General features: G+C 37.2%; 2 protein-coding genes and 1 non-coding gene across 6 annotated transcripts; 1 reads left to right on the top strand and 2 right to left on the bottom strand.

Annotated features, from left to right (window-relative positions):
• Positions 1-982: 982 nt before the first annotated feature.
• On the bottom strand, positions 983-9,889 carry LOC122024068 (probable NOT transcription complex subunit VIP2). Of its 4 annotated transcripts, none has more exons than XM_042582601.1 (14): positions 9,793-9,889; positions 8,363-8,493; positions 6,506-6,611; positions 6,237-6,415; positions 5,796-6,159; positions 4,331-4,429; positions 4,039-4,170; positions 2,876-2,961; positions 2,612-2,803; positions 2,073-2,504; positions 1,940-1,992; positions 1,813-1,854; positions 1,222-1,366; positions 983-1,139 (listed from the first exon to the last, which is right to left on the bottom strand). In XM_042582601.1, exons 2-14 carry the CDS (start codon positions 8,378-8,380, stop codon positions 1,074-1,076), a joined length of 1,914 nt encoding a protein of 637 aa, XP_042438535.1. In that variant the 5' UTR covers positions 8,381-8,493; positions 9,793-9,889; the 3' UTR covers positions 983-1,073. The 4 variants fall into 4 exon arrangements, with proteins under 4 accessions (XP_042438535.1, XP_042438534.1, XP_042438533.1 ...); XM_042582600.1 differs by having other exon boundaries at positions 2,612-2,788; positions 4,039-4,140; positions 4,223-4,429; XM_042582599.1 differs by having other exon boundaries at positions 1,940-1,989; positions 4,039-4,140; positions 4,223-4,429.
• On the top strand, positions 6,506-6,583 carry LOC122025992. The gene has a single exon (XR_006123979.1). It is a non-coding gene; the product is annotated as a small nucleolar RNA snoR35 (small nucleolar RNA).
• Positions 9,890-10,550: 661 nt separating the features above from the next.
• Positions 10,551-13,504, bottom strand: LOC122023681 (endoglucanase 9-like). The gene is made up of 6 exons (XM_042581939.1): positions 12,668-13,504; positions 12,228-12,535; positions 11,677-12,141; positions 11,460-11,595; positions 11,214-11,386; positions 10,551-11,139 (listed from the first exon to the last, which is right to left on the bottom strand). Exons 1-6 carry the CDS (start codon positions 13,056-13,058, stop codon positions 10,741-10,743), a joined length of 1,872 nt encoding a protein of 623 aa, XP_042437873.1. The 5' UTR covers positions 13,059-13,504; the 3' UTR covers positions 10,551-10,740.
• Between the last annotated feature and the right edge of the window lie 3,494 nt (positions 13,505-16,998).

Genomic DNA, 16,998 nt, shown 5'->3' on the forward strand with positions numbered 1-16,998 from the left:
TAATTATAAAATTGAATTTTGACAGATATTTAATATCAAATAATTATTTAATACTTAATAAATACCCCCAAGTAAAAAAAAACATTTTGATTCAATGTATAAATTCATCCAGCCATTTAATATGTTATGTTAATTTTTGATGCACTAATTTGTTGGAAATTTTAATTTAAAGCGTTAAATCAAATAAACACCAACTAAAATTTCATTTCAAAAGATAAATCATAAGCTTTGTACACATGACACATCCACACATTTTGAAAATAAATAAATAAATTTCCAATTTTGGGGCACTGTTGTAATTAGTTTTCCGCCATTACGACTTAGGTTAAATTGCTAACAATTTTAATAATTTTAAAAAAATATATATTCAAATACAAATAGTAGAACAGTTATATTTGTTTTTGTTCCAGCATGTCTAAGAAATAAATTAATTTCACATTTGCATTCTGTCAAACTCCTTTATATTTACTTTTCTAATTTTGGGGAAAAAATACTCACCCAAATTTAAAATATCCTGAGACTATCCAAAAATCATTCATATCCACAGCCCACCAATCAAGATGGAATAGATTATTTTCACAATTTCTTTTTTTACTTAAACAAATTGTTGATATGATTACATCAATCAATCTGAGAGTAACTCCCAACATGAAATATCAGTACAGAACTAGCAAAAAAAATCCTACCAAATACGCCAAGAAAGAGCTCAAATTACATCTTAACTTTGAACCGTAGACCCATAGAAACGACTATAAAAAGATTTCCATCAAACTATTATCTTTTAGATATTCCTATGAAAACTGCACAGTGAAGAAGGTAGCTAATGTTTAACGTGTTAGATTTTAAATAGAAAATGTGAATCAAGATTACCTATATAGGCTAATGAAATCTCATAAAGGTCATTACTAGGGTTGCAGGCTAGAGAAATTTTTTGAATGCAAGGATATACTAACCATGTTGAGAGGCCTTAGAGAAGAAGCACTGAGCCGACTAAATGAAGAATAGATTAGAACCGTTTTTTATTCGAAAGTGACAAGATTTGTTTTACATGGGCAGTTTTGTTTACGTAGATATTAAGGGTGATCTGAAGGGAGTATCGGCTTCTTTTCCACTGCATCGTAATGCAAAACAAAGTGCTCCTGCAGTGCAACAAGCAGGGATGGTGACTAGAAATGAAGCATGGACGAAGTAATAGAGGAGGTGATTGGTTTGTTGCCAAACCTTCAAAATTGTGCTCCATGTGTTCGGATCAAAGCAAAGGTACAATCCTCTTTCGTAAGCATGCGTCTTGACAAGAGTCTCTGAGTTCGGGACTCTTGTAAACCATAACTGTTGATCTTTGTGGTAGAACCATCCACGGGCGTACCTGGAGGAGCTTTTGGTGAGAGTTTGAAGGCGCATATAAATGGAGGCAAATCAAGGAAAAACTCTAATACAGTACCATTTCTAGGGTTCATAAAATTACATGGTCACAAACTGAAGGTCACGTATTTCCTTTAACGAGGAACAACATATACAGTCACTTGGATTGATTGATATACAAAATTAGATAAAATTTGTTTTCTTTTTTTTCTGTGTAATGGCTTTGACAACAGAATACTGCACAGTATTTTCCGCCCATAATTATATGGTGTCCAAATTAATCATCGAAGGGAAAACAGAAACAAGTTTTTGAGTAAAACAATCAGGAGTTCAATTTTAAAAATGGCACTTCAAATAGTAAGTTCAGGTGGAAAAAAACCAGATATGAACTGTAAATAAATAAATAAAAACTAAACTAATACATGAAAATAAGGTTGAGGGAGAAATTACAGTTCAGAAGCCGCATAAAGTTGAGCTTCATCCTTCGGCATACTGCAAAAGTCAAAATAGTAATGAATGGCTTGCGAAAGAAAGCATGCGAGGGAAGTGACAAAAAAAAAAAAGAGGGATAGAATACCTATAGAAAACGTAAAACAGGGTTGATAGCTGAAGTTTTGAGAAATATAGCTGCTACAATGACAATAGCAGATGAATTAAGTCAGACTCAGAGTATACGTTCACGTTGATAAAACAAGAGTATAGAAGCTTACATGTAGAGGCAGCTGTGCTTTGGCATGATAACATGTTGGAATGCAATATTCAAGCTCCCCCTTGGCAGGTTCATCAGACCAAGGTGAACTAAATGTTTTATAAAGACTATCTGTAGAGTTCAAGCTCAGTCCTACGGTAGTTAAATCAATTCCCAATGCAAGACGCGTAAGATCTGGATCATGCATACTAATAACACTCAACAACCCTAACATGCAAAATGGATCAGGAGGTACTTGTGACCCCTGGGTGGATTTTACATTTTGACCTTTATATGATTGACCGACATCAGACATCTGCTGTAGTCTAAATTGAGATTGACTTTGTGATTGTTGATATTGCTGAATCAGCTGCTCGTATGTATTCATACCAGAAGCAGATGTAACAGAGTTCAATGCTCTCAACCCAATACTAGGGTCTGCACTGTTTTGAATCTGTATAAAGTTAAAGGTGAAACCATTTAATTAATAGCATAAATACAATCATTAAAGATCAAGGTGTTTAGGAAAAAAAATAGAAAGGGTTACACAAGGTAAGATACCTGTGAATGATAATTCCCGTGAGAAGGAAAGAAATCAGAGCCATGTGATCGTAGATCTCGACTGTTTCCAGGTGCAAAAGGAAGTTCACCACTACTGGCTGCAGTAGCATGCAGCTGCTGTTGCTGAAGGTTAGGTTGGAAAGTTCCTCCTAAGTTAAATCCGCCAGATCTTGCCATCTGGTTGATATCAAACTACCAAATGAATGAAGAAAATTGATGAGTACAGACAAGCCGTCTGAATAAATTCACCAAAGTTCAACTCACTGGTAATTGGTGTGATTGTATGGTAGAAATATTTTCATGAAGTTGTTCCTTCTGATGTAGATCCACTGAAAAATCTGAGCTACCACCTAAACAGGAATCAAATATAAGTAATGCCACAGCATTCCGATGTAACTCCTTGGAAAGATATTGTATGCCCATACAACTAACAGGCAGTATTGCTACAATATAATTAGCATCTTTGATGCTAGTAACTTTACAGTGAATCTCTATAACCATACAACTAAAAATTTGAAAGAAGTTTTTCATTCTTCTAGAATTTCATGGGTCAGACATGAATCAAAGGAAGTGCATCCACAAATCTACATTAGAGAGCATAGGGAATTCATGCCCCATCATATATGCAAATTATATAGACTGACTGCCCAGTACATTCAGGTCCATGGTAAGAGGTGTGTTTAGAATTGTTTAGTATAACAAAAGCATATGTTATAACTCTTTGAGCTCCATTGAATGACCACAAAAGGGCCATGAACCAATCAAACATCACAACATTATATGTGGTCATTATCTTTAGCAATCAGGGTCACTGAAACTTTAAGCGAAACACTAGACTCTAGATAAAGAAATAGTTGTACCAAAAAATCATTACGCAAGTTCAAGCAATATAGGAGAAGAGTTCAATAATATAGGAGAAGAGTTGAATAATATAGGTGAAGAGCATCATCTCAATCTGTAAAGGGATTACTATTTCCTGATAGAAGTGGTAGAGGATAAAAAGACAGACAACCATTTATAATGTACGATGAGCATGTCCGGAAGCAATTATATTATACTGCATGAGAATAGTAGAGGAGGGACTAAAAGAGACTTCAATCCGAAACAAAGGCAACAAGTTTGAATAGCCTAAAGAAGCTGAAAAAACAAACTCAATGCTGGGAAAAGATCATCTAGCCAATCCGATGTCAAAACAATTAAAATATAATGGATTTTTACGCAGAGATTTGCAAAAGTCCCACCAACTTCACTTGTAAAGACATGATAGAGAGGAACACAACAAAAATGCATCAACTCAATACAGTGTATAACATGCAGCTTCTTTTTTGAAAAAAAAAGTGTTCAGATGATATAGCCTTGCATTGGGCCGGACACATCTTCTTGATAATGAACAAGAAAGTTCAGACAAAAAGGAAAAAAAAAAGAACCTTTATATCCTGGCAAAGCTGGGAAATCTTCATTTTGTATGCTAAATTCTTGATTTTGATGAACAATGGAGCTAACCCCAACTCCTTGCTTCCGTGTTGCACCTAAGAATTCAAAATAGGTTGATGTTCCATCTGAAAGAAAATTTGAGAAAAGCAATTAAGCAAACAACTCATATTTGGATACCCAATTGCCCTTGTTGGCCTCCTGCTGAGCTAGGCCTTGAAGTTAATTGAGGAAAATCATTCATATCAAAAGGAGAACTATCCACTGCATTGATGGTATTCGACATACCCATAGAGCTTAAAGCATTATTCCCACCTTGGCTCCTAGATAGCGATCCTCCAGATGTAGGATACGAGTTACCAAGCATACCGATCATTGGTGGTCCGGCTAACCATAGAAGTAGAATGTTCTCAGTATATTTGACCACTAGATTACTTCAACAAATAATTATGACTAACTGGGACAGAGGCAAAAATCATGCATCCATAAAGCGAAACAGAAAATTTCAGATTCTAGGCAAGAATGCAGCACAAATAGGAGTATAGCTGACTATTTGCGTAATCTAAAAAAGGTTTTAAAAGGCATATGCAGTATGCACAAACATTGCCTAGCCCAATGTGGTTATTGCTATAAAAATTGTAAAAAATATTAATAATGATGATAATGTGATGCTGATTATGAATAATATTCAAATTTTGAATTTTGAATTTTAGGTTTCAGTTGTAGGTAATTATCCTATTTTAATTTATCTTTTAAATTGGTAATCAATTAATGGAATAATTGAAATTCCAAGTTTACTTATTTGTTTTATAGTTTTTCATTAAGATGGAGTTTATTAGTGTCTTTTTCATATGTAATAAAGAACTTTGATTTATAAATTCTCTTTTAATGAATTTTTATATGAGATTGTTTATTCAACGTGTGACATAACTATTCTGTCTGTTTCATCAATTTCGTCCCAATCTTCTGTGTGATTTTATAGTTCTTTTTTTTTCCCTCAGTGTGAGATAGTTATTCCTTTATTTCATCAATTTAGTCCTAAGCTTTTGTGTATTGAGCAGTTGATTGGTGTTGCATCACAATAGCCCACATATCCAATAAAATATTATTCATTGGCCCATCCTACTAATAATTCCACATAGAAAAAATAAATCAACTATAAAATGGAAAATATGTAACACCATGTAGAAAATGTGATAGTTACAAATAGCATGCATATATTTAATGTGTCTATCATTTGCAAAATAAATATTTAACACTTGAAAATTACATTTAATCACATCGAAAACTTAGGTTAGCGTTTCACAATGACAAGAATTAATCATCTCTAAAAGATTGAGCAAGTTTTTTCATCAAGTCCTTTCTATGGAGATAATCATATTAGGGTTTTTGATGTAAAACCTAAACTAGTCAGCATATGTGGCCTACAATTTTTTTCAAATGAACTATGCCATTTTTTCCAACATATAGGCAGCCCACATGGTCTGCATATGTCGCCCACCAACTCGGAAAAATAACCTGTAAAACGATTAGTAGGCATTTTAAAAAAAATAAAAATACCCAGTCCTGAGAAAGAACCAGAAATCAAATACAATTTCCTATTGAGAATAGACTTTTCTGAAAAAATCTGATTGAAATTACAGATAAGTGTTTCCTTTTAGAAAAAGAGAGATAATTCATCACTTACGTGCACTAAGATGATGTTAGTAATGCAAACAGAAGTTGACGAGCTTCAAGGAAATTAGAAAGCTACCTGGTTGAAGCATGCTACTGATCAATCTGTTGGTACCTTGTACATTGAGGTTCCCTGATCCACTATTAGTAGCTGAGTTTACCAGTGAAGCTAAACCAGACACGGATAATCCTCCAGAGTTGATGTTTCTTCCCATGTTACCACCACCAACAATATTAGCTACAGAGCTTGTAAGTTTTGGGCCTATGTTACCCAATACTGAAGAAACTCCCAAACCAGGAACAGAACTACGACTGCCAGAAGCTGAACTTGAGGAAATACCAGTTATTGGCCCATCAGCTCCATTAATATTACTACTACTAAAAGCATGATTTCCAACGACATTAATACCCCCTCTATTTGTGACACCAGAGCCATGAGGTATCTGCATGAAAAAAAAAAATCACATTCAAAGGGCCACGTGATGCAGAGAAGTAATCTGGGAATAAACTGACGTCATACCTGAGACAATGCAACCAAAAGATTGTTTGACGTGAATCGCCCACTAGGAATGCTTCCTCCCAGTTGCTGAACACCACCAGATGATACAGCATTCATTGCAGCCTCTCTTGATGCAAGCAAACTTGGCATGTTTGGCAGGTTGAAGCTTCCATGAAGGTTATGCAATCCTTGAATACCACCTATTTTTGTGTAAACAATTAAAAACCAAACCGCGGATAATAAAATTCCACATGTATCTTTCCAACAAAGTTTATGTAAGAATGTCTAACCAGAGGGAAAAAACCCAGGCGTTGCAGCAGACTGGGCAGAAAACAATGTGGTATAGGGTCGGCCTGAGGAGTCTGCAAAATTTGATGCTGAACCAATAACTGTTGACTGTAACCAAAAGTCCAGTAACTTTATCAGGAAAAGCAAAACCAGTAAAACAAAGGATAGGCCAGGTTCTACCAAACTTGATATGCTAGCTAACAAGAAAAACACAACCATATCAAGTTAGTACTTACAAAACCATATTGAACATTACAGCAAACCAAAGGTACTCATCTCTAACAACTGAACTCATCTAGAAATAAGGGATTACATTATTAATAATAAGACTAAAATCAAGGTTTAAAATTTCGACCTGTGTCGAGGTTTCGATCATGGACCGGAACGATATAGTTTCGGTACCGTATCGTGCCGTGACGATATAGTTTCGGTATTTTTTAAATATAAAATATATTAATTAAAAAAATAAAATATTTAATATAAATATTTAAAAAATAAACAAAATAAACAATATAAAAAATATTTTTTTAAAAAAGGAAAAGATATGAAAATAGATAAATAAATAAATAAAAATTTTATTATAATTTTTAAATTAAGATAAATGTAATATAAAATTAATTAGATAATTTTATTAGGGTTTAATAAAGCCTCTTTAGATTATCTCCATTGAGTTAATTAAAATAATTAACCTAAGTTTAATTATAAAAATCCGAAATTTGACACCACTCGCGTGATGGCTCGACTTCGGCGCTGCCGCAGGGTTGCACGACCCCTCAGCCATAGCCGTGAGGATCGCGTGACTCCTCCGGTGAGACCGCGGTGGTCGTGTGACCCTATGCAGCAGTCGTAGGATCGCGCGACGCCTCCGCAACGACAGCAGAAGGGTTATGCGACCTCTCCGTTGCTGTTGCAGGGTCGAGCAACCCCTCTGCTACGGCCACGAGGTCACGCAACATGTCGCAGCTGTTGTGGGTCCGGTGCCGGGGTCATGCTAGTGCCGATCGCCCGGCGGAACGAGATGTTTCGCCCATTTCGACCCTTTCGGCTCGACACTTTAAACCATGACTAAAATTACAACATATATAAATCCCATACAGTAGTAAAACAACAAATAGGCAATTTGGGACAATATTGAACTTTATAACTATGCATTCTACTTCTCTCCATCAAGCTAAAGCATGGTGGGAATGGAACATAGATTTCAATGCAGAAGATATGCATAATGAACTCAATTTCTTGGAAATAACAAATCTCCAATTAAGTGAGAAATAGATTCAATGTGTTTAATCTGTTCATAGAACATGTCCTTGCTTGTAATAATGAGAATAGGTGGATAACCAAATGCAGTTCTATAATTCCACAACTTTAACTGAAAAAATTATTGGAAAATCTTATGCACATCATTTCCCTAGTTCTGTGTCAAGGCTCCACATCTAACTTTGGCAGTACAACGACCTATATCACATATAGTAGACCACTGGCAGACTGGAAGTGGAGCCAATAGAAGAGTTAGCATTCAATCTCATTGAACCCATAAAATGGACCACAAAAATCATATTGGAAGCAGATTTCTTTTCAAGGCACTACTCAATTCATAGGCACAACATCCAGATTTGTTAACAAAAGTATTACAACAACTGAAAATGAGATGCAATGAAAAAGTTAATCAAGTAGTAGTATTTTGTATAAAAGGAAAAATACAAGTATGTCATACAAATTATGCAAAGGAAATATAATGAACAGAAGAGAGAACTAGAATATCCCCAACAGCTTAAAGGTTATATGCGTCTATGTCATATGAACAAAATTAGAAATGAAAGTAATGCATTTTTTGTGAAAAACATAGAAGCAGGAGTTACATTTGGAAGCCAAGACATTATAACTTTGCCACAAATGTAGAAAAACTCAGATCAAGATGCAGTGTTTCTTCATTATGCCAACCAGTGAATAAAAATTCTCCAGATGTTCAATTGGAAGCAATGACTATATCCTGAGCACAAAAAAATAAAACACAAGTTAGATATGAAGTTAGTGTATCAAATGAAATGATTTGAATGGTAACAGATAGGTAAACAACTGATACCAGTAGTACTATAGGTATAAATAATGAAGACTTGTTTAGAGTACTGTTAAAAAAATTCTTAGTAGTAAAGATTAGAATGCAATGTTTTCATACTAAAAGATGAATGATTCAATTACCAAAAGCAACACCTAATGCAGCACCAAATTAATCCCTAAAATCACATAGAAGAATGAGACAAAATTAATGAAAAAAAGTGATAACTATCTCACACTTAGGAAAAAGAAGTCACACAGGGACACAGGTTAATTAAAGAGAAATTTCATCAATCAAAGCTGCTTATTACATAACACAAAAGCACTTTTTATTTGCTCAATCCTAACAAAAACTAGGAAAAAAATAAGCAAATTGAGAATAACAATTATCCAATTAATGGACTACCAAATTAAAAGATAACAAAATAAAAAACTATAAATTACGGAACTACTCAAAACCATAATTTGAAATTCAAACTATGAATCTTAATTCTAATCTGCATCAATTCCTTCTTCTCCAACAAAAAATAAATGATGTGTGCTAGAATGACAAGATGTTATCCAGAAACATTCCCAAAAACAAAACAGGCATGCACTTCTATTAATTAAAGATAGACAACTAACAGCTAAAGGTTTCAAAATATCCTCAAATTGTCTGCATTATCACACTCCATGAGTCAGGGATCTAGCACTTATACTTCTTCAAGCAAACAAGATACCTCGATAAATATTAACTTTCAACACTAAAAGCATTCCTAAACAACTACATTGAACGACTTAATTAAAACCTCAAGCAAGCCACACGCCAACAGTCTTATAATAAATGAAAAGGGAACACTGATTGCCATAATTTTTACGAAGAAAATATATTTCAGTCCAAGCTTCAGAGACTGAGGTATAGAACCCACCAAGACAAAATACTTATTTCAACTTGTGCTCTTAACAACGATATACTTATTTTGATGAGTAAAGAGTTGCAGCGCGACTTGCTCGGCATACTTACCTCGCAGCAACAACATTAACCGTACTAGGTCCTATGCCTCGCAGATTGAAAATACAACACAAATCAAACCCTATTGACGAGAAATCTCTTATTGTAATCGTGCAACGGCACGAAACCTCTCATACAAGTTCGGATCGAAACCCTAAACCGAGATCAATCCGACAAAGGAGGTAAGATGCCAAAAACAACGCAACAAAGATCGGAAAGGGCATAGATAGCGGACGATCATACCCCACGAATTCAAGGAAATAAACGATCTCTTGACGCCCGACGGAGAGCTGGGAGTGAACTTCCAATACGCGACGAGGAAATGAAATTAGGATTATTTATAGACGACTCAAAAAAAGAAAGATGAGATTTACCTAAATTATTTATTTTCTGATAAAAACTTATTAAATTATTCACTTCTAATAAATTTAGATATGTTCAAAATAATTTTTATTTTATTTTATTATTAGTCTTCAAATTGGTATTTTAAAACGAATATTTTTCATATATACTTTAGCATTTAATATTTCTTGAAAAAATCTCCTTAAAAATTTATTAATGTGAATTAGTGCTGACAGATTAAACTCACAAGGTCATTAAATTTTTTATTTCAATTTTAAATTTTTTAAAAATATCTCAACCCACGGGCGGATTGCGGGCTTAGGTGGATTGACCAATCTGACTCATCTATTTAATAAAAATTTAATTTAATTTGTTTAAACTATTTGACAAAATAGTTTTGTTTTGAATGCCTCTTTGTATTTCATATTTTATGATCAACTTACTGGACACTTTCAAAAATTAAATAAATTATAAAAATATTTAAAAGAATAAAATTAGATATTATTAAAAAAATATTATGATATTAATAAAATATCCTAAATAATTTTTTAAAATTATTGAGCCCGGTTTAAGCCATAGAATCGGACCGAAGGAGAGTGGCTCAGCCACAAACAAGACTAGCCGAACAAAAGTGACCTCAACAAGATCAAGAAAACAACTACAAACTAAAATTCAAGCTTAATTCTATAGATCTTATTACACGGCCATGTTTTAATCACTGACAAAAATACGCAGCTGTCAAATTGAAAGTAGGCTGTTCTCTTCCACTTTCGACGAAGGAATGCAATCGACCATTCCACTACAAGGATCATCATCGTACACGTAAAAGAACTAGCATCCTCTCCTATCTCATGGCTTCCACGCCGTCGGCGGCGGCGGAGGGTTCGGAAACATCGGCGGGACAGCCGAGAACATGGTGTTCTTGTCCACTCCACTGGCCTCCCCGGACAGAGCCACCAGGGCGGCGACTAAACCGGCGTTGCCCACAAGCGTCGGCTCCGTGTAGTTGTAGTTTGTCCGGACATCGTGGAACCCGTCATGCCTGTCAGGGCCCGCAACCATCGCTCCGACGACGGTGTTCGGGTTCGGCTTCTTCGTGTCCCTCCACTTCCACCCCCCTTTGCAGCTGGGCTTCACCCCGTTCTTCGGAATCGAGGCGCCGCGGTGATGAACGTGCTTCGGGTACCGCCCACCGAATCCGACGACGTAGCTCATCTTCCGGGGGTTCTTCCCGAGGATGTAGTCGATCTGCCATGAACAGAGAATTCAAACAGTCTGAATCTCTATCGAATAGGTCGCGGGACAAAGACTGAAGAACATGCCTGGGTTCGCGCAAAGTCGCGGAGGACTCCGGTGGGGAAGAAGTTCGGGCCGCAGTACCACCCTGGAGAATCGGAGGCTTCAAGGTAGTCGCTGTAGAGAGCTGCGAGGAAAGCTGCATTGACGACGTACTGCAGGGGCTGAGGCCTTCCATGGTTTAGCTGTATCAAGCCTCCTGAAAATGCCTCTGGATCAGCGATTTGATGGAAGAAACTGCAGAGCGGAGTTGCAGATGGAAGATTTCAAACCTTTTGTTCTGTTGAAAGTGTTGAAGATTGGAAGGTAAGAACACATGATGATTCCAGTCTGATTGTGGAAAGTTCTCAGGATTTCTTCATAAGGGTACCCTGGGCTCAGGAACAATCTCAATCTACTGAGAAGTACCTGCAAAAGAAATAGATTAGGGAAATCTAAGAAAGTTAACAGAAGAAGAAGAAGTATGATCCAAACGGAAGCTTAAATTACTTGAGCACCAGTCAGCTTGTTGTCCCAACTGAGGACTCCGTAGTCCGGTCCTCCCCAGAAAGCGCCGGCATGCTTTGCGAGCGTCGGGTGGGTGGCCAGCTGAAGGAAGGACGAATTGCCGGTGGCGAGGTACATCCACGCGCCACCCCACACGAATTCGTCCCAGTAGCTAGTGGAATTGTAGAAGATTGCTGCGTCAGAGCCGCCGCCACTGTACCGCCCCCTTTGCTCTCTTGAGAACTTGAAGAGTGTGGCAGCGCCGTGGACGAGCTTCTGAGAGTAGGCCTTGTTGTCCTTGAAGACGATGGATGCTGAAGCCAGAGCAGCCGCCATCTCGGCGGCGAGGTCGGAACAACTGTGGCACTCGAGGACCGGCCTTGGGTAATCGATGTCCTCTGGTCTCATCCAGCAATAGTGGTCGTTTGGAGTTGTACTTGTACCGCCGGAAGTGTCTCCTTGCCCAACCTACCGAAAGTTTGAATTCATCAGAATTTGCCACAGATTTTGCCTAATCTTGGTTTGGATGATGGCATGGATATCTCTCCCCCTACCTGAGCAGCGATGCGATCGATTGTGTCAGCTGAGGAATTGAAGGTCTTAAGGAGGTAGTCGACGCCCCACTTGATGATCTCCTTGACATGGCCGAGCTCGCCGGCGGCCTCGTACTTGGCACTGTACTCGATCACGCTCCAGCTAAGCATGGTCATGGCGAAGGAAGAAGGGAAGTTGAACTTGATGGCGTCGCCGGCGTCGTAGAATCCTCCCACAAGGCTCCTCCCGTGGGACGGATCCGAGATGCCATCCTTCATCCCGGAGTTCCCCCTCCATGACACGTTGTTGTGCTTCGGAATCGGTCCAGCTGCAAAGGAAATTGCCAAAAAATGGCATTAAAATCTCGTCTTCCCCTCAGAAAACCCATCAAAATCTGATTTTTGGAGCAGATCTCTGCAGGCATTTGGGGCAAGAGGGAAGGGGTTCGAGAAATCCTCACATCGCTGTGCGTTGAAGAACATGAGGGCCTTGTGGAGCGCGAGGGTGTAGTTGTCCGGCGGCGGACGGGGGCGGTGGTGGCGCGGCACAGTTTTGACGATGAGCGTGATGAGGCCGGCTAGCGCGGCGGTGGCAACGATCGCGCCGACGGTCCAGAGGAAGAGCTTGCGGCTGACGATGAGGCACCCCAAGTCGACGTACTTCTTCTTCTTCCCCTGGTCGCCGGGCCCGGCAAGGAGCCAGCTCTGCTGCGTCTCGTCCAGTTGCCGCGACGTCATCGACAGCGCCGCCCGGTCCAGGTCCAGGTTCCGGCTCCGATCATCGTCGGTGGCCGAGTCGGCGTGAGAGATCTCCAACGGCCCACCCCACGGATCACGCCCGTACATACTCATCCTCCCCCTCCCTTCTCCCTCAAAATCACAATTTTTCCTCCCCTTTCTCCCCTTCGCCCTTTTTTTAGACGCACAAGGCGAGTGTTTGGTGGATGATCACAGCAGAGAAGATTGGAAGCGACGCAAGCGGAGCTACAGGGATTTTTATAAAAATTTCCTTCTCCTCTCAGAATGGAGTGGGTGGTGGTGGCGAGCAGCTGGTGAGATTGAGCCCCGCCGTTTGAGTGCTGGAGACGGCGACAGTGGCCAGCGAAACAAGTGATAAGCTTAGAAGAAAAGCTAACTGCTTTAATAATTTTCCAGCTGGAAAACGAAGCTGTTATAGGAGATCTAAGCAGGGGTCAACAATGGCGAAATCTGGTGACCGGTGTGACGACGACAACGTTCATGAACTGGACCGATGCTCGGGATTTGTGGATTGAGCTCGTCGCAGCACATGGGGGTGAGGCAGGCCGCATAGTTTATTTCTGGGCCAGCCCCGGCCATTGATTAATCTTGAAGCCAGTGGTGCGACCAGCGTTCGGTCCCAATTATGCATTAGAATCTGACCCCATTTAGTTGTAATAGAATAATATATTTGTTATATTATAAATTTATGTTCTAAAAGCAATACAAATAATTAAAATAAATATCATTTAATTGTCAGTCCTAAAATAAATATACAGCTCATTTGGCGATGTCAGACATTTGTTCAGATTGGTATTGATATTTAAGTTTATTGTCATTTATGCATCATTAAAAACATAGAGAATTAGCAATAGAATTATATACAGTAGGAATTAATGCAGGATAAGATTTATGAAGATTTTTAGACAAATAAAAGTTTTAAAATATAAAGTAGCAATTTATTATATTTCTTATAAACAACAATGAAACGTAATAAGTTAAATCTAATAGTCTATATATAAATCCATATAAATCCCAACTAGCAGGAGGAATAATTTATAAAAACACTACATTAGTTTATATATTTATATAAATTTCATCCTCAACTTTGAGTAGTAACTATTTATGTACCAAGTAATACATTTGTATGAAATATCTACAGCCACTGTGTTTTTGTCAGATATAAGTTAAATTGTTGATTTGCTAGGTTGAATTATCATATCACCCATCTTTTTAATCAAGAGAAATAATGGAAAATCAGTGAAAATCTAACAAAAATTATAGAGTCCAACAGGATTTTGTTAAATTCTCCCAAAATCATTCACTTGATTCATAACTCATATATAATAAATTAATAATTTAGTCATGTTCTAAGGATTTGATTGCAACATTAAATTATTCTAAATTCACATGTTGTTCATGATATATATTCTCAAATCAGACACTTGATTAAAAGTCATGTCATTGTATAACTTAATTTTAGTCTGCATCATGAATTTAGCTGGTAATTAGACAGAAAAATAGTAATGACACCACAAACATGGCCGATTAGAATATGTCATAGATCAAGTTTTAGAAAGAATCTAATTCTATAAAAAGGGCAGCCCGATGCGATGCGTGGTCTCATAGAAGGGTTTATTGTATGCAATCTTGTCTTTGCTTTACAAGAGGTTGTTTCCGAGACCTCTAAGTTATACGGTAAGAACTATATGAGAGATGAAAATATATTCTGCAGCACAAAAGCACTACATTTGGATCAAATAATAGGATAGTTATTTTTAAAATTTCAATTTCATGCTCCACTTAATACAAATGCTTTCCAACCTTTTCTAGTGGATTGATTAAACTTATGCACTTTACTAAACAAGATAATCACTATAAACTATGTTCACCCGAAGAATTTCTCTCTGAGCCCCTTTCTAAATTTGCATACAAATCTAGGAACATATAATTGCATACTTATTAAGGTTTGGTGGTACAGATTTCATCCTGGTTAGTGTTAATGGGTACATTTTTTTTCCTTTTCATTTATTTGGTACCAAATAAAACTGCAACGATGGTCCCTAGCCAGGATAAAAAGAGATTGAGAATTGCATTAGGCCTTGAAAATCACCATAAAGAGCATCTAACTAATTTACATATACCTACCCAAGCCAACAGATTGAATTCAAAGGGTAGGTACAACCTAAACCCAACAAAAAAGTATTGGATGGAAAACTATATCTAATTAAAGAGGTACCAAGTACCATCATAAACATTTCCTTTGGAAAACATTAAATAAAATTGCATATTAGTGATATCGTGGAGTAAATTATGCTCTCTGAGTCAATGACAAATGAAGATCTAGTAAAGATTACTTAGAAAGCAACTATACGTAAAAGGTAATCTGGAAGCAAAAAAAACTCCTGCCAAACTGACTCCTTATTCACATAGGGTACTTTATAAATGGCTAAATCATGTATTGTATGCCGATTTACACTACCAGCGATGCCAAAGATGCTTCTGAGCATCCACCTATAGACTTAGAATAGTTGTTGCATGTTATGATTGATGTATTAATATGGGTTCACCCTAGTACTTTGTATGCTGAGTTGTTCTTATTATGCCTTGTGAGGCACATTTTTGTACAATTATTATACTTGATGTTGATCTTGTGGGCTATATGTGTCGCATCTATTATGGTATGCTTACATGAGTTATGCGGAGGAGTGCCCCATTTTGATTTTTAGAGTCTCTAAAGTCCATTAGATGGTTTTGACCAAAACCGACTGATGGATCAAATCGCATCGGATCGACATGGGGTCGAGCCCTATGTGTTAGGGCTTGTCTCCTGAACATGAAAATGCTCATTAACATAATTACAATATATCGTATTGAGAGCAACGATTTTTTAACACGATTCGGCCACGAGAAATGAGGTTTGTAGGTTCAATATAAATGAAATGTAGATGATGATTACTGAAAAACACCATATTTGAGATCCTTGATCCCTCCTCTTCTTTAATTATGAAAATTTTAATTTTTAGAGTCTCTAAAGTCCATCAGCCGGTTTTGACCAAAATCGGTTGATGGACCAAATTACATCGGATTGACATGGGATCAGGTCCTATGTTGTCTCCTGAACGTGAAAGTGCCCATTAACATCATTACGACAACAATTTTTTGAACACAATTCAGCCATGAAAAATGAGGTTTGTAGGCTCAATATAAATGAAATGTAGATGATGATCATTGAAAAACATTATATTCGAGATCCTTGATCCCTCCCCTTTCTTAATATATTAAAATTTAAATTTTTAAAGTCTCTAAAGTCTATCAACCAGTTTTGACGAAAATCGGTTGATGGACCAAACTACATCGGATCAACATGGGGTCAGGTCCTATGTGTTCGGCCTTGTCTACTGAACGTGAAAATGCTCATTAACATCATTATGATACATCATATTAAGAGCAGTGATTTTTTAAACATGATTCAGCTACGAAAAATGATATCAGTTCATAAGTCGACTGATACTTATATCAGTTGAATTGATCAGTGTATTGATTCGACTAGGAAACTATTAGGAAGGGAATAGAGACGAATCGATTCGACTGATATAAAAAATTAGTTGACTGAGCTAGTTTCTGAAATAATCAGAGATGAATCAATTCGACTGATATGAAATATCAGTTGACTAGTTTCGTTTCTGAAGTAAACATATATGAATCGATTTGATTGATATAAGGATTTAATCGATTGGTGAAGTTCTGACAGAGAAAACAATTCAACTAATATTTCCATTGATTTGACAAATAATTATATGATTCAACTGAATGACAAATAGATTCGATCGATTAACAAATGATGTCTGAAGCTCAATAAAAATGATACATCGATGATAATCACTCAAACAAACCATATTTGAGATCATTGATCTCTCCTCATTCTTAAGATATTAAATTTATGATTTTTAGAGTTGCTAAGGTCCATCAGCCAGTTTTGATCAAAACCAGTTGATGGACCAAAGGACATCGAATTGACATAGCACCAGTTCCTATGTTCTCGATTTGGTGT

Source organism: Zingiber officinale, chromosome 9B, assembly GCF_018446385.1.
Source record: "Zingiber officinale cultivar Zhangliang chromosome 9B, Zo_v1.1, whole genome shotgun sequence".
Lineage (NCBI taxonomy): Eukaryota > Viridiplantae > Streptophyta > Magnoliopsida > Zingiberales > Zingiberaceae > Zingiber > Zingiber officinale.

Excerpts from the sequence above, each read along its gene's own strand:
- LOC122024068 (XM_042582598.1), bottom strand. Across the intron at positions 4,430-5,795 it reads CAGTAGCATGCTTCAACCAG|CCGGACCACCAATGATCGGT; the intron begins GTAGCTTTCTAA and ends TTCTATGGTTAG. Across the intron at positions 4,141-4,222 it reads AGGCCAACAAGGGCAATTGG|GTGCAACACGGAAGCAAGGA; the intron begins GTATCCAAATAT and ends TTGAATTCTTAG.
- LOC122023681 (XM_042581939.1), bottom strand. The coding sequence starts at position 13,058 with ATGAGTATGTACGGGCGTGATCCGTGGGGTGGGCCGTTGGAGATCTCT. Across the intron at positions 12,536-12,667 it reads GTTCTTCAACGCACAGCGAT|CTGGACCGATTCCGAAGCAC; the intron begins GTGAGGATTTCT and ends TTTCCTTTGCAG. Across the intron at positions 11,387-11,459 it reads CACTTTCAACAGAACAAAAG|GAGGCTTGATACAGCTAAAC; the intron begins GTTTGAAATCTT and ends AGGCATTTTCAG.